This window comes from Sminthopsis crassicaudata, chromosome 5 (assembly GCF_048593235.1).
Source record: "Sminthopsis crassicaudata isolate SCR6 chromosome 5, ASM4859323v1, whole genome shotgun sequence".
Lineage (NCBI taxonomy): Eukaryota > Metazoa > Chordata > Mammalia > Dasyuromorphia > Dasyuridae > Sminthopsis > Sminthopsis crassicaudata.
The window spans coordinates 63,274,307-63,296,066 of NC_133621.1; the positions used below are offsets into that span (position 1 = coordinate 63,274,307).

A 21,760-nucleotide genomic window follows, 5' to 3' on the forward strand; every position below is an offset into this window, starting at 1 on the left:
AATCCTATCATGTTATCTTTCTCCCCATTGGTCTTAAAACCACACCTTAAAATACTGGAGGAGGAGGAGATTCCTTGCTGAGTACAGGAGAGCTGACTTGCCAGTGTGATCAAGAGACCTTTCACTGCTAACTTCTAGGCTTGTCCCACAAAGTACAGGAGACAACAAGGAGAAGAGTTTCTCTAGATTTAGTCCTGACTCACAATGAAGACCTGGCTGGTTGAGTGAATGGGATGGAACTTGGGAGAAAGGGACTGTGTTGTCCAAAGAATATTTTTTTCAACAGGGTTTAATAGCTTATTGAATGTGAATTGAAAAAAGATTGCCACATGACTCAGTTTACCATGTTACTTATTTGTGTTTGCTTCTGTTTGTAGGCAAAGTCAACAGCATTATCAGCTGATAATCGGTCTCCTTCAGTGGTAAGAGACTTATGAGTATTTTGAAATGTTGAAATTTTGATCACTTTAAATAAAATGTAGCTATAGTCTGACCATAATGTTTGCTGCTTGGTGACGAGTTTGTTTTCCTTTTCCCAGAGACCATCGTGGTGGCCATTTGAGATGTCTCCTAGTGCATTAACCTTTGCGATTATATGGCCTTTTATTGCTCAGTGGCTGGTACACTTATATTATCAAAGAAGAAGAAGGTAATACTAATTGCTGATAATTTTGTTATTCAAAATAATGTTTAGTTCTTGCCAATATGGCTATGGTAACCTTTGTCTCCCTTTCAGTAACTGTTGAGGGGATGTTTGTTTTATAGATATGTAGTGCCTAGTTGAACATGAGAACTAAAGGTGACTGAAAATGAGATTTACTGGGAAATAATAGATTTTTTTTTGATTTCCGGATCTGTTCTTTGGAAGAATCTCTCCACTTTGCAAACTGTAGTTTGGGAACTAGGAAGGATACAAACTTTCTCATGCCCAGAACTTTGGGGCAAAATCATGCTTTCTTGGGGATGTTAAAGAGAAAACAGGGAAGAATACAATGGGTAAAAAAATGTTCTTTTGGACCCATGCTGTAGAATAGAGCTTGTTTCTAGTGTAACTCTAGGCTTGACCAGAGATGACCTCTCAGTGCTGGATCATCTTTATTAGATCAGAGGGTTTCCAAAGGAGGAATTAAGAAAATTGGACATTCTAAGAGGGGGGGGGGGGTTCTCTAATTCAGTCCTTCAATTCCATCTCAGGATTCTTTAAGATATTTTTGAAACATGCCTAAGTACAAACTTGAATTGATTGTAATGTGATCCTAAAATTAGCAGTTAGGTGATGCAGTGGGTAGATCACCCAGCCTGAAGTCAGGAAGACTCATCCGAGTTCAAATCCAGCCTCAAAGAGTTAGTAGCTGTGTGATCTTGGGCAAGTTATTTCATCCTGATTTGCCTCAGTTTCTACAGCTGTAAAATGAGTTGCAGAAGAAAATGGCAAACCCCTCCAGTATGTCTGCCAAAAAACAGGATCATGAAGAATTAGATATGACTAAAATAACTGAACAACTACTATAAGTTATTTCTATTTCTTTTACCTGCTAACTTCTAGGCTTGTCCCACAAGGTACAGGAGACAAGGAAAAGAGTTCCTCTAGATTTAGGGATTTCTTTAGATTAGGGATGTCATGAAGCCAGATCTTCGAGTGTATGTGTGTGTGGTGTTTCCCAAAATTTTACAAGAAATTTCTTTACAAGCAGCAGGTAGTGAAGTGTTAGGGATAGAGACTGGCCCAGTGATTTCACTGGTATAAGGAATGTCCTAGTTGAATTGGCTCCTTTTGCAATACCGCTTAACATCTCTGTAGCCGCTTGCTTTAGGGAGTTTCCTGGCTTAGAGTCACACAGTAGGCTCTGTCAGAGGCAGGGCATCTGGCTTCGGCCTGGCTGCTCGCCACTGTCTGTGTCACTCTGCCTCTCAGTGTTATTATTCCTGTGTTAGAGCTGAGGAAACCTCTGCTCAAGGTCACAGCGCCAGCATTTTGATCCCAACTATATTGCTTAAGGTGCCTTTCAAATTCCTTCGATCATAAAGGAACTGCTTGCTTTCTACAATGTAAAGTGGCCCAATGTCTTTTAATAATTTGTATTTTAACTTTGTTGAGGGAAAATTCAAGAAGCCAGAAGCAGAATGTGGGGAATCTCTTCATTTGCTTCAAGGGAAAAGATTTGTGATCTTGGCTGGGTGAATGACCTGAGGCTAGCTTGCTTTTACGGTATGGAAATTAAATCAAAGTATTATGAAAGTTTGATTCAAGTTTACTTACAAAATGCTATGAGATGGTTCCAAGTATCCAGGCCATTTAAGTGGCTTTTTCAGTTCTCATATGAAAAGCAACCATAAGCTCAAATTTGCTTTCCAAAGATTTTTCTCTTTTCTAAAGCATTTAAGCTATTCTTTAGTTGTAACTGAATAATTTAGCTGCATCTTTCAGCTGTCAGGAGGTAAACTGTACTAATCATGCTTCTTCCTCTCTCTCTGTCCCTCTTGGTAGCTGATTAGGTTCAGTAAATTTGTTTAATATTTGGGTTTCATTAATGGTGGGAGGAAAGCATGGAGAGGCTTGTTTAAACATAGGGCAACACTTGCCTCAAATACTGGACATTGGTTTGAGGACAGGAAAAGCAGTTTGAGTTGTGTTGCAATACTTTCTCTTTTCCAAGTTCCTTCCTCCATTTCTTTTGTGCATGGCCAAGGATTGGGCAAGAAAATTGGGAGCAGAACAAAAAGACTATTAGAACCACTTTTGTTATCAGTTTGTTCCATGTCTGAGAGCAGAAAGGCCAGTTTTTTGACATTAAAAAATAAAAGGAACAGACTGTGCCCTGCTCCAGCTGTCAATCACCAAGACAGAGAGGAAGACATTGGCATATCAGTAGAAAAAACATAAAATTAGGAGGCAAAAAAACTTGGGTTGAATCTCACTTCTGATACTTACTTATGTTAGTCATGAGCAAGTGAATTAGCCCTTCTGAACTCCAGTTTACTAATCTGTAAAATGGAGCTGTTACCAGAGAGCACCCATTTCACAAGGTAGTGGTGAGGACTGGTCAAAGGAGATATGAAGTAAAGGGCATCGGATCATAGATTTAAGTAAGACCCTCAGAGGTCTTCTAGTCATGGGTGAGTGACTTATATTACATCATGGAGTTTGTAAACTTCAGAGGGGGGATTTGAATCCAGAATCTTGGACTCCAGAGCCATATCACCTTCTGAAATATTTCCTTTACAGCCCTTAAATCACCATATAAATATCAGTTTATTCTTTTTTTTTTCTTTTTTACTGAAACTTCTCAGTTGTAAAAATTATTGACAATACTTCCACTCGAAAGGAAGAAAGAATGGTCCAGTGTTTGCTTAAAATATCCCATTTATTGAAAAATGAATATTCAATATATTCATCATTGAAGCTTATTTTTAATTCTTTTGTTGTTGAATGTTTATAAAGTCCCTGATGTGTGTCATTAGGTTTTTAAACTCACCTTTCCATGGTTCTCTCGGGGCCTGTGGGTGGTGTTTGGGTTCAGGTGTGAGCCACATTAGTTGACATTTAGGGAGTGGAAGGAGAATATTGTAGCTTCAGAGGCTGTGGTGCTGGGCACATTCTTAGTAGAAGTAAGTCCCAGCTGGGAAGGGGCTTAGGTACCAGTTAGGTGTCTGATTGTAAAGAGTAGGGACTACATGGGAAATGGACAAAAGGGGAACCGGGGCTGGGCATTCACCATGGAAGCAGTAGGAGCAGAGCATAAAGAAGGGCATTGGCATAAAATCCAGAAGGAGGACGGAGATTAAAAGGAAATTATTTCCTGCCATCAGTGGGAAAGGAGGCAATAGGAGAAAGACCCATAAAGGTTGAATCTCAGAGAGCATGTCCTCAACTTGATTCTTGTTTTTCTTGTCCTCTACTTGTAGGATAGAAAAGCGCAGTGACATGACATCATAAAATCCTAGATTGAGAAATAAGAAAGAGACCTTAGGAGTCATCTGATCCAACACTCACATTTTACAGAGCAGGAGAGGGTTAGGTGACTTGTTTAAGATAACACAGACAGCCAGTGGACGAGCTGATGTTCACACTCAGATCTTCTGATCCTATGGCACTTTCTATCATTCCATTTGACTTTCCTCAAGGAGAACCTTAAATGTTGTTGGGGGCAGCACATACATGCATGCACGACTGCCTAGCTGTGGTTGTTGGTAGTTGGGCAAGATCATCTTCTTCTTGTTGGATATACCTGTCCAAAAATAAAAGTTAACCACTGCCAAATTGAAATTTCTACTATTAGAGTCATTCTTGGATTCCTTAGGAAAGATGAATGTTATCTAAAGGAGGCTATTTATTTTAAAATTTTAATGATGCCTTTTGTTTTAATATTACATGAATTTCCAAATATATCCTTATCCCTCCCCATATAGCAAAGATTAAAAAGGAAAAAACAACAGCTAAACAAAACATACAACCAGTATATCAGCCAGATCTGAGAGTATGCAAAATGCCACAACCCATAGTCTTTCACCTCAGCAATAAAGGTAGGAAGGATTTTCTCAGTTTTTCTCCAAGGTCAAGGTCATTATAATTATAATTTAAATATCCAGTTTCTTTTTCTTATTCTTTCCATTTACATTGCTGTAGTTATTGTATATAGTTTCCTGGTTCTGTATCAGTTCACATTATCTTTCCATATTTCTTCTGAATTCTTCAGAAAACTATTCTTAAAATGCCTGTTGCCACTCAAAGAAAAGGGAGACTCCAACCTTCTCCTGTACAATCAGCTACAGATTCTTTATGGGTTAAATAGCTGCTTCCTTAGAACAAGACACAGAAAACAATCCCAGATAAATGATTATAGGGCAGATAACACAAAAGGGGTTTTCAGAGAGTACAAAGATGAGTAAGAAGGCAAAGAACACGTCTGTGACTCTGAAGCAGTACTCTAATAGGCAGTCTTGGAGTGAAGAAGCAGGATGAAAAATTGAGCACTGACATTGTCATCCCCATTCCCCATATGGTCTTGCCTGGTTAACCAAGGGGCAGGGGAGGGACTCTCCTTGTCTTATATTCTTTTTCTTTTGACTTACGCTCTTCATCTCTTTTTCCAATGACCCATCCCAAATTTGCCTTGTGAAAAAAATTTAAATGATAATCTTCTAAAAGAATTTATTGAGACAGAGGACAGTAATAAAAATATACCCAATACAAATAGGATATCTAGTCACCCAGCACTAAAGAAAATCATGAAGAATGCAGTTATAAAATAAATTATGCCCACAATAATCAGTGGGGTAGGTATTTGCATTTTATTAGAGTAGATATTCTCTAACTAATGCAGCACCTGTATTGCAGCTATTCAGTCTCCTAGGAGTTGGCTTCAGGAGTTACTGTGGTCACCTTGTGGCCAGAAGCTTTGAGAAGGAGTTTCATGTCTAGCCAAGAAAGGCCATGGTGGGGCTTGTGCTTTGAGGCCTTTCGTAGCTTTAGGATATTGGACCCCAGGCACTCATCAGTAAGAACTCTGAATGAGATGCTATGGGACTTTATCATTACAATATGAAAAGAAAGATGTGGAGACCGCTGCATCCCACTTTTCCTCCCCCATTTCTGCCCTTTCATCCCTACCCTTGCAATTCGTCTTTTTTCTTTGTGTGTCATCTTGGGTCAGAGGGGGAAGAGGTAGAGAATGAAAATAAAGCAGAGAAATAGAGAAAGTGGCAAAGGAGAAATGGAGAAGAAAGGTCACACAAGAGGGAGTGAGGTTAAGCTCAAGGGCTGTGGTAGACATGTCTCTACTAAAAGAACACATCAGAAAAGGCTACAGAATAGTTTCTTGTAAGGTGTTTTCTTTTAAAAACAGGTGGAAAGGAAGAAAATGGTATCAGGGAGGTGAGAAAAGACTAACTGCATGCTTTACTGTCTTGCCTATCAACTCTGTGTATAATATATAGATTTTATAAACTGTATCCATATATGTACACACATTTATGTATGTATGGGATGAAAGCACACAATATATACACCAACATAAGTGCAGTGTTTGTCCTGTATCTGTCATTAAAGCATAAGCTGCCTGGGGACAGGAAACAAGTCTTCTTCCATTATAGCTATCCGAAGTGTGTTTCACACAAATATTTACTATAGGAAGGGACTTGCTGAGGCAGCTCAGTGGCACAGTGCAGAGCACCAGCCCTGAAGTCAGGAGGACCCAAGTTCAAATTTGATCTCAAATATTTAACACTTCTAGCTGTGTGACCCTGAGCAGTCACTTAATCCCAATTGCCTCAACAAAAAAAAAAAAAAAAGGGGGGGGGGGGGGATTGTGAATCAGCTAACCAGAAATATACCAAGAAGGACCATTTCTTCTAGGCACTCAGTATTTCTCTGCCACACATATGCCCTTTTCTTATAGGTTCTCCTCTTGATCAAAAGAAAAATGATGTGACAGCTTCACACTAATATGATGCGCTATTTCTCATCAGGGAATCACATAAGGGAGTGATAAAATTCTGGGGCACGATGGTTAAGGAGAGCTAAGTCTAGGAAAGGGGCCCCTGTAAATTGTACCACAAAGTCATAATTATTGTGCTAAGCAATTGATTCATTTATCCAGTATCCAGTGATACTGAAAAAAAAAAAAAGTTTAAATTGCAATTTGTTTTTTAAAAAAGGCCACTAGATGGCACAGTTAGTAATGGAGCACTGGAGGTAGACAGGAAGATTTCAGACATTTACTAAGACTTCAGAGCAAGCTACTTGATTTGTCTGACAGTTTCCTCATTTGTAAAATAGGTTTGATGTTAACACCTATCTCCCAAGGTGGTCATGAGGGATCCAATGAGGTATTTAAGTGCTTTGCAAACCTTAAAGCACTATTAATATATTAATTCATTTTTTTCAGCTACTTGTACTTGAGTATTTATCATGTGAGGGAGTTTTGTAAGTTATTTGCAGTGCTGTTTTCCTTTTCTTTTAAATTGGGTGATTATATAACACCTCAATGGTATCATTCATGATGAAATGTTTATATTCAGCTAGAACTTAGGTTAATGGACATCTGCCTTTTTTTTTTTTTAAAGGAAACTGCAATGAGTGGAGGAGCTGCCCTTTATCCAAAACTGCTGGGCCTGGAAGACATCTGAATAAAAAGGAGTATGGTGTACCCCCAGGATTGCAGGCTCGACAATGATTAGATTTCGCTTTTGTTGCTTCAGCAGCCTCAGTGGGGCGGGGTGGTTTTAGGGTTTTGTTCTTTTAGCACTACAAAGATATCTTCAAGACTAAATATTACTGATACTTGAATGATCATTCTCAACTAGGTGACAAATAGCATACATAGAATTATCCTCACCTTGGACATGGACATTAAATTATTAATTATTGTTTGGTAACATATTTACCCAATTATCTCCAGTGTAGAAACATGAACTACTTTTTTCAGCACACAACAATAATGAGACCAGATTTTTGAGGAAATTTTGATTTTGTTTATTTGGTTATGAACTAATGGAATGGGTGGGCATGGGAAGGGAAGCCATGTAGGAAAAAAGGTGTGACTCAGGGGCAAAAAAAAAACCTAGATGTCAAATGAAAATAAAGATTTCATATCATAATCTCTGAATTATCATGGCAAAGGAAGACAAATTGCCAAGGGAAACTATTTCAGACTTCACTTTGTGAACTGTACAGTGCTTATCCTGACATTTTGGAAGCATTTGAAACCACCTTGTTTTGGCATCTTCCTTCAGGGTTCCAGTGCTCCCCGTCTGCTCATTTAGTTTCTAGGAACAATTCAAGGGAGGTGCATGTCCTGCATGATAGAAGTGATGAGGGGGGCTTGATGTTTCAGAGAATTAGACTGATGCTGCAATGTATAAATAATAGTTTGAATCAACCACCTATACCTATTCCTTGGTAATTATTTTCTTTAGGGGAAGAACTATAGTTTCTGCACGGGGTGCTTTGAAATATAAAATGAAAACTTATTTATACTGATTTTTTTTTTACGCAGTACAGAAAACTTATGACTTAACAGTTGCTCAACAAATGATATTCAGTAATTCATGTTGCCATGAATAAATCACTTAACCTCTTAGTGCCTCAGTTTATCCACCTGGGGATAATATTTGCAGTGTACCTAAACATAGGGATGTTGGGAAGATGTGAGCTATTGCACATCTGGCTGCCATTTGATTAAACTATACCTCAAGTGACAGAAACTTTTCAGACATTGTAATGTTTGGATTTTGAAGAGACAATTTGAATTGGTGCCCTTGGAAAGCCTTCCTTTGGAAATGATTACTTCTATGTACAAAATGATCCTTGTGACAGGATAAATCTGTGGCTCATTCTTTACTAGTATGTGCTTTAAGATTAAGATTCATTGCTAAAAATCAATGTCGCATATTTGTTTCCTGAAAAATGATATCCAGCACAGCAGAGCACTGTACTGAGTACGGTATATTTTTAAATCAGAAAAACTCATGTATAATTAATTCACAAGGATGGCCTTTTTCTAGAGGAAAAATGTGTATGTTTTTAAAATGGCATTCTTCAAAGTCCTTTCTTTTCTTTATATATCCCTTGCTAGCTTTTTCTTTTATCTCCATCTGTGTGAAAGGGAGCAATTGCTAACATCTGCTTGAGGAACAAATAAGCACCTTTTTGAGAAAAAAAAAGCAAGTCAGTGAATTGCATACAAAAAATAAAAAGATCAAATCTGTATAGAAGAAGTAGCTATAAAATTTTATTTTCAAAAATGGTAATAAAATTAGGGGCTTCTCTTAGCAATGATGAGGGATACAAATGATCTTTTTGACTAGTTTAATCAGACTTGTTGAATGTAAGCAGCTGTGATCAACTGCAGGTGGTTCAGGGGTTGTCATCTCTTGGGGTTGAAATACTTTCTATCCTGTCCCAAAATCTTATTTTGTAGTTTGAAAAGCACTTTGCACACAGCTCTTGTATATAAAAAAACAAAGATGTAATTTTAGGATTTAATGTTCATGCTTTGTTTAACAAAACCTGATTTTAAATCAATAATGGCATTTTTTTTAATGAAATATTTCTTCTGTTGTTTCTTTACTGTAAAGCTGAGTACAAAATAAAAACAGTAATAAAAAATTACTTTGCCTATGTTCTTTGAATTAGAATTCAGAAGACCAGAGAACAAGCATTTATTTATTAAGTTCCACAATGTACCAGGTTTTATGCCTGTCTATGCTCAAGGAACATACATTCAGTGGGGGAAATTGAACCCGTACACATAACTATATACAAAGTAATTGGGGGTGGGGAGAGGCAGGCAGAGATGGTCAAGGCCCTAGCTTTGAGGGATTCAGAAAAGGCCTTGGGCGAGGTATTTAAGCTAAGGGAGCTTAAAAAAGGGAAGAGAAGATTTAGAAAGGCAGAGGTGATCAAAGAGTCCACTGAAAGCAGCTACTAATTACTAATTAGTACTAATTTGCTAATTAGTAAAGCTACTAATATGGCCACAGCAAGACTATAGAGGGCATGAAGAAAAGAGCAGTGTGTCAAGGGGAAACTGGGGAAGAACTAAAATGTAGGGAGACAGAAGGCAAAAGAGACACAAACTGGAGGATCCATTTTATGTAAGGGGGAGAAAGAACTTGTTTAAGGAAGAGATGATGAGGAAGAAGAAGAGATAAAGATGAGAAGCTCTTGAAGACTAAAGAAGGGAAAGAAAAATCATTAAAAATATCTATTACGTGCAAGTCACCGTGTTGGGTGATACAAAAAGACAAAGTCAGCAGCATCCATCAAAATACAGTAATGTTCCACTACATCTTTAACACAACTTGTATCTCTCTGACAGTCTTACTATCCAATAAATGTTTAAGAATACAATTTTTAACTATTTCCTCTATTAGCAGAAAATTTACATTCAGTCTCTTACAACTTTACATTTGCTTTTATCTTTTTAACAAAGTGCCCAAGGTTTCTGAGTAAAGATGAGATTTTAAAAATCTACATTTAAAATTTTGACTTACAGTGATTTTATAAAAGCTGGTACTTCCTCAGAGTGATACATGAACTACTGAAATCTGTTATAATTTTATTAGTCACTTTAGAGGTAGGCTAATCAATGTTGCTTATGAATATTTTTTCCAGATCATTTTAGACAGACAAAATATCAAAACACTGTTAAAACTGATTAAACTTATAAAAATGCTACAAATGCAGGAAGTGCAAAGTTTTTCAGCAACATTACTAAGCATAATATCTAGCTGAAACTGAGTTGGGTTGCTAATCTGTATTTCTTTTGTTTATTTCTAGTATTCCTCAAAAGAATTACACTATAGAATGGAGGAAGTTTTCTGCTATGTTGGGACATGAATTTTGACAGATTATCTTATACACAGCTTCAGCGTAGTGATGAGAACAGGATTTTGTTAGTAACTATATATAATCTAAATAACATTTAAATACATCAGCAATATATTTTTCATTGCAAACAATTCTAGAAACTGGATGCATTAAGAGCAGCAAATAAGGGGGAGGGAGGGAAATCATGTTCACTCTCTCCAAAGTGACATTTCAGTTTTGCTAATACTTTAGCTTTTGTAAAGTGCAAAAAAAAAAAAAAAAAAAAGTAGAAAAAGGAAATTTGAGTATATGTACAATAATTTCTCAGTTTAAGATGAACTATTGATTTTTATAACCTGAAACAAATTGAAAAAATGCAAATTTAAAGACAAACAGTAATCTCTGAGAAGAAGATTAAACTAGTGATTTTACAAATCTGTATATCTGTAGTCACTATGAAAGAAAAACAGACTGATTCAAATTAACAGGCAATTCTCCCTAAATTACTGACCTATTCTGATATTAATAGAAAATGTAAGCCCATTGTTACCACAAGATTGATCAAACAGTAAAGTTAGTTATCTTTTTGTAGTGCTATAGACTAAATCCCGAGATAGTCAAGTGCTGAGCATTATTCCTGGCTTCAAAATAGGAAGTGTCAGTTTCATCATCTGGTTGAGGTATGAATGGCATTGTTTGATTCGGTAGATTCTCCCAGTCCACATCCTTGAAGAGAGGATGTTGTTTTAGCTCTTGAGAAAAGAAAAACAAACAAAAATCTAATTATGACATCATTACCAAAATTGTTTCACCCAATGCATGTTAAAATACTGAATGAAAAGATCTCCCAATGCCATTTTTCCTTGTTGTGGCATCCCCGTTTCATCAACGTATAGAATCATTTTCCTATAACCAAGGACTTTATTCTTCTCTTTCGCCAAATGGAAAGGGGAGGAGATAGGTAGCAACCAAGTACTTTGTGACAGCCAAGCAGGGACTGACTTAGTTACCTCTGACAGAACTTCACTGATCCTTGTGCCAATATGCCTTTACTGGGCCCTCATATTCCACTGCACGAATCCCAACCTTCTCAATCCTTTCTACGGGGGTATCTGGGTCCTCAGGGCAAGTACAGCCCATGAAAAGAATTTTGCAAATATTAAGGTCCTATATAAATACTAGCTGTTAAAAACTACTACCTAAGTACCCTCAGCAGCAACTAAATAAGGCACAATGGGAAAATCTGCTTACCTACCCACCCACTATGAGCAGTGAATAAAAGCTCCACTGCCCTCCTGGGCATTTTGGCCAAATGAGCTGGTCAGGATTCATGGATGTGGATGGTGTACATGATGCACTGTAGTTCTTATTGCATCATCTTTTCCCAGAAATCTAGTCTCCTTTCAGGTTTCTCTGTTGCTGTCTAGGAGCACCACCATCCTAGGTTTGAAGCCTCAGAGTCATCCTGGCCTTTTCATTCTCTTTCACCCCACAAAGTCAATCAGTGCATCTTATTTATAAGTCTTCATTTCTCACATTCATTCACTTCCTCTCTAGTCATAGGGCTCATGACTCTTATTACATACCAGCTGAACTATATCAAGGGCCTCCTAAAAAATGGTCTCTTCTCTTTCATCTATTCTCCACTCAGCCACCAAGGTAAATTTCCTGACTATCACTTCCCTACTCAAATTCTAGTAACTTTCCCTACTGACTCGAGAATCAAATGTTATTTTTTTGTCTCTTCCTTTTTAATTCCTATTTTTGTTTAATTTTCATATTTTGGAGGCAACTGGGGTTAAATGACTTGCCCAGGGTCACAGAGCTAATATGTGTTTAAAACTGGATTTGAACTCAGGTCTTCCTGACTCCAGAGCTGATGTTCTATCTACTACACAATCTAGCTGCCCCTTGTGTAAATTTTATGATGTCCATAATTATTATTATAGTAGTAAAGACATATAATCTTCTAATATGTAAATATACACAAGGATGGTACATAGACAAACTTTTCTTATTGACTATATATATATACTTATATTTAAAATATTAGAAAAGCTTCCTTGATCCAATAATATTATATTATATTCAAGTGGACTAATTTATCCATTCTCCAATTAATTCTATTTTCTTTTTTTTTTTTTTCATCCTATTTCTCTCTTTTCTTGCTCCCAACAAAAAGTGTTCCATGAATATGAAGCAATGTGACAAAGAGAGCAAAGAGAGTCAGGAAGGTTTGCGTCCAAACCCCATTTCAGACAAAGACTGACTGTGTGATCCTTAGTCACACAGGTCAATCACCCTTGAAGTGCTCTGGGCAACTCCAAGAATATAAAGTTGTAGAAAGAAAAAAATGACTAGGAATAAAGCATTTGGGAAAAAAAAGTCAATTGAGGAGAAAAAGAAAAGTAGGAAATAAAAAGCTTCAATATAATTTTTCTTAAAATAGAAGGAATGATGGCCGAAAATCAATATAGCATCAATAACATATATTCAAGGATCCAGATTATTAGCAAAAATCTCTAAAATAGTCAATTCAACCACAATTATTTTGGACTATTGACTTCACAACAAAGAAGGCATCTAATACATGTTTACTTACTGTCAGGGTGACACTTTTTCAGATCATGGGAGGGAAAAAAAAAAAAAATCAAAGCACCAAAATACAACTATTCTTCCTGAAACAGAAAATGTGCTGATGAGAAAAGAAGAGTATGTTAGGCAGTGAAGAAGCAGAGGATTAACCCTCAGGCCAGAAGAAGGTGGAAGGAAGCTTTCCTCGCCTTTCTTAATTAGATCAGTTCTCCCAGAAATGAGGAAGGAATGAAAAGATGATCACTACTAGGTTTATACCCACAAAGAAATCAAACATAAAGGAAAAAGATGTACATGCACAAAAATATTTTTTAGTAGTTGTTTTTGTTTGGTTTTACAGTGGCAAAAACAAAAATAACCTTGGAAATTTAGAAATGGAATATATGTTTTAGATGAAAAAATTATAGTATATGAACATAATGGAATACTATTATGACATAAGAAAAGATGAAAGGAATAGCTTCAGAAAAATAGCAATCTTTATGTATTATCTTATTTGATCCCCACAACAACCTTATGAGACTGGTGCTATTATCCCCATTCTACAGATGACAGAACTGAGACTCAGAGGTTAAATGCTTTGCCCAAAAGGTTGATGGAAAATGCAGCTTTATGCTCTGTTTCCATTCTTTTAGTGTTGGGTTCTTAATTGTACTGAATGTGATTAGGTCACCATGAAACAAGCAAAGAAAAAGCAGGTGTTAAAGGCAGCACCGATAACACAGGTTATAAAGGCTGCTGGTCTCCTTCACAGCAATAAAGACTTAAGCTAGGAGCATTTCTTGACAGGGTGATCTTGACTGACAAGATCTGAACTGAAATGACTGTCAGATTTTATCTGGAGATGCTTTGGCAGTAACTGTTACACTTTCAGTGCAGCAGAGAGTCTCCAAGTGAGATTTGCAAGGTAGTAATAGCGTGATCATCTTTTCATTCCTTCCTCATTTCTGGGGGAACTGTTCTAATTCAGAAAGATGAGGAAAACTTCCTCATGGTATAACTTATTTGCGACATAAAATTCTAAATTGCCTTCCAGAATTGTTAGAACAATCTGAAACACTCCCAATAGTGGATTAGTCATGTCAGCCTTTTTAGAACCTCTTTGAAAATTAATTATTTTTATTTTTTGTCAATTTGCTGAGTGTGAGGTGAAACTACAGAATTGTTTTAAATCACATTGCTCTTATTATTAGTAATTTGAAGCAATCCAAATTGGTTAACTACTTGCAATTCTTCTTTCCAAATCTGTTTGCTCATATCCTTTGGTTGCATCCATAAGAATTGCTCTTGAGATAACATTTATCTGTGTCAATTCCCTAACTTGGACATTAGCAAAAATAAAATACAAATGTTTTAAAAATGAAATATGGAACAATCACAGAAACACATTTCATAAAAGGGCACACACAACATAAAAAGAAAAAAACAAAGGCATCAAAAAAACAAAGTAAAAATGATATAAACCTTACTTACCTTTCAGTCCAGCTCTTTTTGAACTATCTATTGTTAAAAGAATTTCTATTGCACTCTGACAATTATCAGACAATTTTTCTTCATCTTCAGGCCAAGGAATATCTACAAATAGAAGTAGATATACAGATCTGTCCATTGTTACTCAAATAAATAAAATATATTAGTAAAATAAGTCTTAATAGAAAAAAAATTTACCCCTTTTCAAAATATTCTGGAACACATGCTGTGGTGTTTCATCATTGAAGGGTGGAATTCCTGTTAGAAACTCAAATAAGCAAACTCCAAGGGCCCACCAATCTACTGCAGGACCTGAGATTTAAGAGGAAGTATGATGAAATTGAAGTCATTTTCCAAGGTCAAAGCATAACTTTTCTTAAACTTTTTTTGACTAGATACGGGTTAGATATAGGTCAGTCAGTCTTTTCAAGTGAAATAATTCTCCTTTCCTACTTTTCTTTTCTACTTTTAAGAGATTTGGATTTATCTACATCATTGAATGAGCCAAAGAAAAATTATTTCTTGAATGGGATTTAGTCATTTATGGTAACATCCTATATACTCTTTTTTTTTTTAATTAATTTTATAATTGTAATTTTTTTAACATACATATGCATGGGTAATTTTTTTTTTTTTTTTTACAAAATTTATTCCTTGTATTCACTCTTCATCCTATATACTCTTAATAGGGCATCTTTTATATGAAATTTAAGAGTTTGATGAAGTGATTGAGAATGAAAAAAATCATTAAGAAATAAGAATTACAACTTGATCTACCCATTTTACTACTTTCCCTGTTGTTTAGTTTTCTTGTTCTTTTATATTGTTTATATTCTTTTTCTGAAAATAATGATTAATATCTTAGCACACAAAACAAAAGACAGGATATTAAAAATAAGTTTCTTCCTAAGTTCTTTCCTCTATTTAACTAATCAAACAATTTGTCATTATTCCAATATTGACTTAAGGTAGTTAAAAATTAAGGCAACCTCTGATTAGATATGCTAATGTTCTTTTAGTTAACTCATTAGTTAAATCATTTTTAATAACTTGCTGTTTCAATTTAATTCAATCTTATTTTACAACAAAATCTCTTTACTTTGAGCCAATTTGTAGGTGGAAAAATGTGAATTCTTTTTAATTTCTACTTTTAATTACATGTTTAATTACAAATTTGCCCAACAGTCATTCAAACTATGACTTTTAAGTAATATTGTTATTGTCTGGTCATTTTTAAAACTGTATCCATGTCTTCTTGAGTCCATTTGGGCTTCCTTGGCAAAGATACTGGAATGAGTTGCCATTTCCTTCTCCATCTCATTTTACAGATGAAGAACTGAAGCAAACAGGGTTAAGTGAAGTCTGAGACCAGATTTGAACTCAGGAATATGAACCTTCCTGACTTTAAGCTCAATACTATATCCACTGTGCAACTTAGCAGCCCTTATTTAGTACTAGGCTTCTACTTTAATAGATAAGCTAATTTTTATATAGTATGCAAATTGTGTGCTGATAATGGATGCTTTTAATTTACTCCAAAAGTTATTTGGAAAAGTATTTCAAATAATAATAGCAAAATATGGCTTATATTTTCTTATTTTGTCTATTTTTGAAGAAGTCTGCTAAATAAAATAAACTTTTGCCCAGGCCCTATCTTAATTAGCACAAGATCTACGTAGGAATTCTAATATACTACAGTGTTAAGATATGCAGAGATTAATTTACTTAAATTTATCAAAAGATAATTTCAAAAAAATTATAATTTTAGTCAAGCAACTGCCACCATTTCATTATAAAAGCAGGCAAAGCAGTATGGAATGTGCCAATAGGGTAAAAAGGTATGCAATTCAGAATGCTTTTATAAGTATAATATATAATATAATAATCTTACCTTCTTCCTAAAGCATATAAAATACAGATATTTGTTAAGCTTTGGTTTCTTTTGGTTTCAGAGAAACCAATTCCCCTAAGTCTTAAGAGAGTTAGTAAACCATATGAAGAAACACAAAAAGTATTATTTCTATAGTTTTGAGCCTTTAAAAATATTACATTGAAATAAGAATAGGAAGCCTGGAAAAAGCATGTTTTAATTTTTAAAAAAGAAATTAAAGCCCTTTTCCCAGCTAAGCCCAAATGCACTTTCATCAAAAATAAATGCATGGATGTTTACAAATATAGGCCATATATTTAGTCAAAGTTTAATAAGATCACAATTTTGGAAAATGACATTATTATGATCAATGTTGTCAAATACAATAGGTCATCCAGATAAATTGTGAGAATAACTTTATAGTTTCAAAACCTGGATACTAAGATGAAACCCACTTCTAAAATCTGAAATGATAAAATGAAATGTGAATTCTAGTACATTTCTTTTTTTTTTGAATGGTCGTGAAATCAAAGTGGATCTAGAATAATTTTCTAACTTCTCATTCTAGTTTGTCAGGTGTTCCCTTTAGTACAAGGTGGGAAACTTGACTTATGTTATTATTATAATATGCTCTTATTTCTCTCCACAAGAAGAAGGTTGCCATCACGATCCTATCTTAGATGCCTTATTACTCATGAAACAGTAAGGTAGTTGACATGTATTTGAAAATCAAATTTGAAAAATCAAAATCTTCTTAGTAATATGATCTAGTTATACTTTGACTGTTCTGTTTAGTCAAATATACTTTATAAAAAGTTCACTCACCAGAAGTCAGAAATCCTGCATATAAGAGAACAGCAATTAGGCACAATATTTATAAATCCTGAGTAACACTATATAAGTGTTAATGAGAAAAACGTCAACCCTTCCTCATCCTTTCTGCCATATTAGTGTCAGTATCTTACACATTGTGGTAAGAGTGGCTAGAAAGCACTGGGCCTAGAGTCAGGAAGACCTGAGGTCAAAGTAAGCCAAAGATACTAACTAGCTAAGTGATCTGGGTAAGTTATTTAACCTGTTTGCCTTAGTTTTCTCATCTGTAAAAGGGGACTAAGAAGAATACCTCCCACACCTATGAGGAGCAAATGAAAGAATAATGACAAAGCCCTTAGTGTAGCCTGCCACATAATACATATAAACGTCAGCTATTACTCTTATCATCATCAAGCATTTACTTATCTTTCAGTTGTTCCCTGAAATATAAATGCTGTTAAATCAACTAATTTGGTTATTTCAATAGATAAAATAAAAGCAAATGTTTTGCAAGTCATTTTCCAATATAAAAAAGAAGTAATAAAACACCTTAATAGTTACAGTTAAGATAACTGGATGTACTACTAAAATAGGATCTTGCAAAGTTATTCCTTAAATTTTCTAGGACTGAATCAGAGATTTGGGTTTGGATTCTGAGTCCCATGCCTGCACTGACAGGAAAAAGGAAAGAGAACAAGCATTTGTTTAGCATGTACTGTGTGCCAGGCACTGAGCTAAGCAAATGTTTTATAAATATTATCTTGTTTGATTCTCACAACAATGCTGGGAGGCAGGTGTTCTCCCTATCCTTTTAATAGCTGATGAAACTGAGGCAGAAAGTGATTCAGTATCTTGCTCAGCATCACCTGGCCCAATGGTTAAGTATAAAAACCCACTGGAACAATGGTCTAGGACAGCTTGATTCTTAGACCTGACTCTGTGATCCTAGAGAAAGAATAATTCCTTTTAAGGAGAACTCAATTTCCTTATACATAAAATAGGAAAGTATTTCTTCATTATCTTCTCCAAAGTTCTTTCTAGCTTCAATCACAAATTAATCTAGTCTAAGAAATTTTTATCTAAAATCATAAGATCTTAAAGATACAGCTGTAAATGAATTTGGATGTCATCTAGTCCCTTTTAGAAGTGAAACTGAGGCCAAGGAAAAAGTGACATGCTTGACATCAACCAGTTATGTGACTTTTATAAATTGAGCTTTTTTATTTTGAAGCTCAATCCTAAAGCAGAATGAAATAAACTTATCCTTAAATACAAATAAGTAATCATAGACACTTCATTAATTGAGTTTTTGTATCCTACCATGAGAATTGCTCAACAACAATTCAGGGGCCAAGTAGTCAGGGGTTCCAAGAATTCGTCCACCATCCACTGGGGCTGCTCCTCTTCTCACACTCTTTGGGGTTCGGTAAGGAGTCCCTGACTTTGTCTGACGTGGAGTCTGCTACAACAGTTTAAAAAAATCACAATAAAAGTCTTTAATAATTCTTTAATATTTAATATAATATTATATATAATATTACAGTACTTTGTCACTCTAATGAAAGTCACTAAATTACCGCCTTCCTATAATAGTCAATACACAGCATTATCTAAAAGAGAAGAAACTGGATTCTTGAAATGACCTGATGCTCAATCAATTATGTTATTTTCAGGAATATCCTTAACCTCCATTTCTCAGTCTTTTCATCTGTATAATTAGCCAAGCTTTCAGACTTAAGATTTGCTGCAAATTAGTCTGTTTTAAGAGATAATTTAGGGGAAAGTGCTTTGTAAACCTGCAAAACACTATATACATGTACATTTAAGAAGTGACATTTAAGGTTACATGGTACTGCTGAACAGATTAGCCTATATACAGTCACAAGATTTAGATTTGTAAGAAGCAGAAAGAACACACTTGAGAATTAACTTCCCCAACAATAAGAACTGATTAAAATATTAGGACTCATAAAAAAGGGAGCTAAATAAATTATGGGGACGATGGAATAATTAGAAAGAGAAAGGTGTTAAGTAACCTTTTACATATATATATATATATATATATATATATATATATATATATATATATGGTGCTGTATAACTTTATAGACATTTTCTCAGTACTTACACATGAATCATGTTATGTACTCTTTGTAATACAATATCCCTATGAAATAGCCAGGAATCTCATTACTACTGCTATTTAATAGATGAGGTTGCTGAAACTCAGAAGCTGAGGGACTTGCTCAACTCACTGTGTTCGTTTAGGCTTTATCAAGTTACCCCTTAAAAGAGGGGGGGAAATGAATTTGTAAATAAAGAGACTGTTATTATTTCTTTTTTAAAGAATTTATATTTATGAATTGAATTTTGAAAGAGAACCTGAGTTTGAAAAAGAATTAAGGCAGCTAGGAAGTGGAACTGATAGAGCATGGACCCTGGAGTCAGGAAGACCTGAGCTCAGACACTTAACAACCTAAGCTCTGTGACCCTGGACAAGTCACAACTCTCATTGCTTCTCCCCTCAAAAAATAAAAGGAAAAAAAGAGTAAGAAACAAACAGCTAATATACAAAAGTGTGCATGGTTACTGCTGTTTGGTCTTTATTTTTCAAAGAGGACTAGTGATATCACAGGGGTCTGTGTAACTTTATCTTTGTTAAATCCAATTTACACACAAGTTCAAAGTCATTAGTGGATTTTCTTTGGAAAGAACAAACTGTTCTCATTTACCCATACCATTGGGGAAAATATTCACATTCTCATAGTAGACACCCTCCTAATTTTCTGATGGTTCTGAAGCCAGTTGGTTACCCTTGACCGGGTTTAGCCCATCTCCCAAATGATTTCACTGGGGTGTGGCCACTGCACACAGCAGCCAAAGGGAGACTGGAAGATAGGTAGACCCCAAGGATGGCTGAGCAACCCTAAAAAGTACTCAGGCAAGTCCTCACACCAGAGGTGCTAGTCCTCCCTGAACACCCCATACTTGAAACAACAATGGAGTGGGAGACAACAGAGAATGCCTGAATTACTCTAGTCCTAGCTGTAATAAAGATTTGCCCTGGAGAAGTAATTTAGGATCTCCGTATTTCAGTTTCTTCATCTGAAAAATGAGAATAGTACTTATTTACCTCATAGAATTATATTGCTCAAAAAAGATTAAGTGTTTTGCAAAAATGAAGTGGTATTATTATATATCTTATGAGGTAAATCCTTTTTTGCAAAAAAAAAAAAAAAAAAACCAACAAAAAAAAAAAACTATTTTCACATTTTACGAAGAAGTCCTTTTTGGCAATAAAAGGTGAAATCCCACTAAAAAAATGATATTCATACCTGATATGCCAAAGATGACTTATCTTTTTGAGCAGGAGTACATGACATGGGATAAGAACCAGTATAAGCATAGGAGATGTCCATTCTTTCCAAAGAAGCAATGCTAATTTTTGATGGTTCAGATGTATTGGATGTATTTATTTGACTGTTATAACTGCGAAAAACAACAGCATTTTTCTTAAATAGATTGAATGCTTTCACTACTTCTGATGAGGAAGGGGCAAACATGTTGTAAAGTTTAGCATCCTGGATATCCTCTCTGGGCAAGTTACTTTCTTGACAGCTTGGCAGATGTTCAACTTTTGATTCTTCAAAAGACAATTCTTTAATACTTTTATCTTGATCCAAGGAGTGGTTTTCTAAAGAGGTTTCAATAACAGACATTCCAGGAAAAGATGTATCAGACTCCATACATATACTTTTCTGAGCTCTTTCATCATCAGAATACAGAAAACTGGAACCCAAAGAATCCCTCTTACTGTTTTTTTCACAGTCTTCATCTAGTTCACACAGAAGATTTTTCTCTATCATCTCAGAAACTGAACTTTCTGGTGTCTGTTGCTCACAAACAGAACTGTTGTCAATATTTTCTTTATTATCATAGTCCATTTGATGGCTTCGGTCTCCAGACAACACAAGGCAGTGAATGTCAGATGTCAAACCTGTATCTTGATTTGAATAAAAATCGATAGTATAACCACGTCTATACTCTAAACTGCTTTTTTTGTTCTGGATAATCTCCTCACAGGGGCTAGAGTCAACTAATTTAAAGTTCCTCTTTAAACCTTTTTTCTCTTCATGCTTCTCAACCATTTCATATTTGCCTGAACCCACTAAAAAATCATGTGGCTGCTGGAAACCAGGCTCTACAGTCTCAGCACTCGTGCAAATTTTGTTTATTGAAAGCTCTTTTGCTTCCCAAACTTTATTTTCAGAAAGGCATTTTCTAACAAGATTTTTGGCTTCTGAAGTAATTGATGAAGCATTCCCAACATCAGCAGGCATAAAACCATTACTAATACCAATTGGAGAAATGGCTGACTCAAGATCCTTTTTTTTTAAACTTTTGGTTTCTTTAGCATTAACAAGATTATTACTTGAAGGCTTTTCCACTGTATCATTACTCATTTTCACAGCATCATCACTTTCCTAAAAAAAAAAAAAAAAAAAAAAAAAAAAAAAAGGTACAATAAAATAAAAATGAGAATTTAGTAACTCCACCACAATTTTTGACAAATGATTTCACATTCCTTTTTTCATTCAAAAAGACTTTTAAAAACTATTGTTAATCATCTACTACATATTAGCCCTATGCTAAGCTTTGAGGGACATAGGTCATGTGAAGTTTGATTATTTTCATTATGA

General features: G+C 35.2%; 2 protein-coding genes across 8 annotated transcripts in view; one reads left to right on the top strand and one right to left on the bottom strand.

Annotated features, from left to right (window-relative positions):
• The window catches only part of ACBD5 (acyl-CoA binding domain containing 5), a 58,718-nt gene extending 50,021 nt beyond the window's left edge, over window positions 1-8,697 (top strand). For 2 of the 4 annotated variants that reach the window (XM_074266990.1, XM_074266993.1), the window contains 4 exons: window positions 378-422; window positions 540-649; window positions 2,099-2,209; window positions 7,066-8,697. In XM_074266990.1, the coding sequence (XP_074123091.1) occupies window positions 378-422; window positions 540-649; window positions 2,099-2,168 (225 nt within the window). In that variant the 3' untranslated portion in view covers window positions 2,169-2,209; window positions 7,066-8,697. The remainder of the gene's footprint in view (window positions 1-377; window positions 423-539; window positions 650-2,098; window positions 2,210-7,065) is intronic. The other 2 variants (XM_074266992.1, XM_074266991.1) reach the window with 1 other exon arrangement.
• MASTL (microtubule associated serine/threonine kinase like) overlaps window positions 7,063-21,760 on the bottom strand; it is a 35,103-nt gene continuing 20,405 nt past the window's right edge. For 3 of the 4 annotated variants that reach the window (XM_074266988.1, XM_074266985.1, XM_074266989.1), the window contains 5 exons: window positions 20,396-21,544; window positions 18,381-18,522; window positions 14,576-14,689; window positions 14,381-14,482; window positions 7,063-11,064 (listed from right to left, as the gene is read on the bottom strand). In XM_074266988.1, coding sequence (XP_074123089.1) covers window positions 10,907-11,064; window positions 14,381-14,482; window positions 14,576-14,689; window positions 18,381-18,522; window positions 20,396-21,544 — 1,665 coding nt within the window. In that variant the 3' untranslated portion in view covers window positions 7,063-10,906. The remainder of the gene's footprint in view (window positions 11,065-14,380; window positions 14,483-14,575; window positions 14,690-18,380; window positions 18,523-20,395; window positions 21,545-21,760) is intronic. The other variant, XM_074266987.1, reaches the window with a different exon arrangement.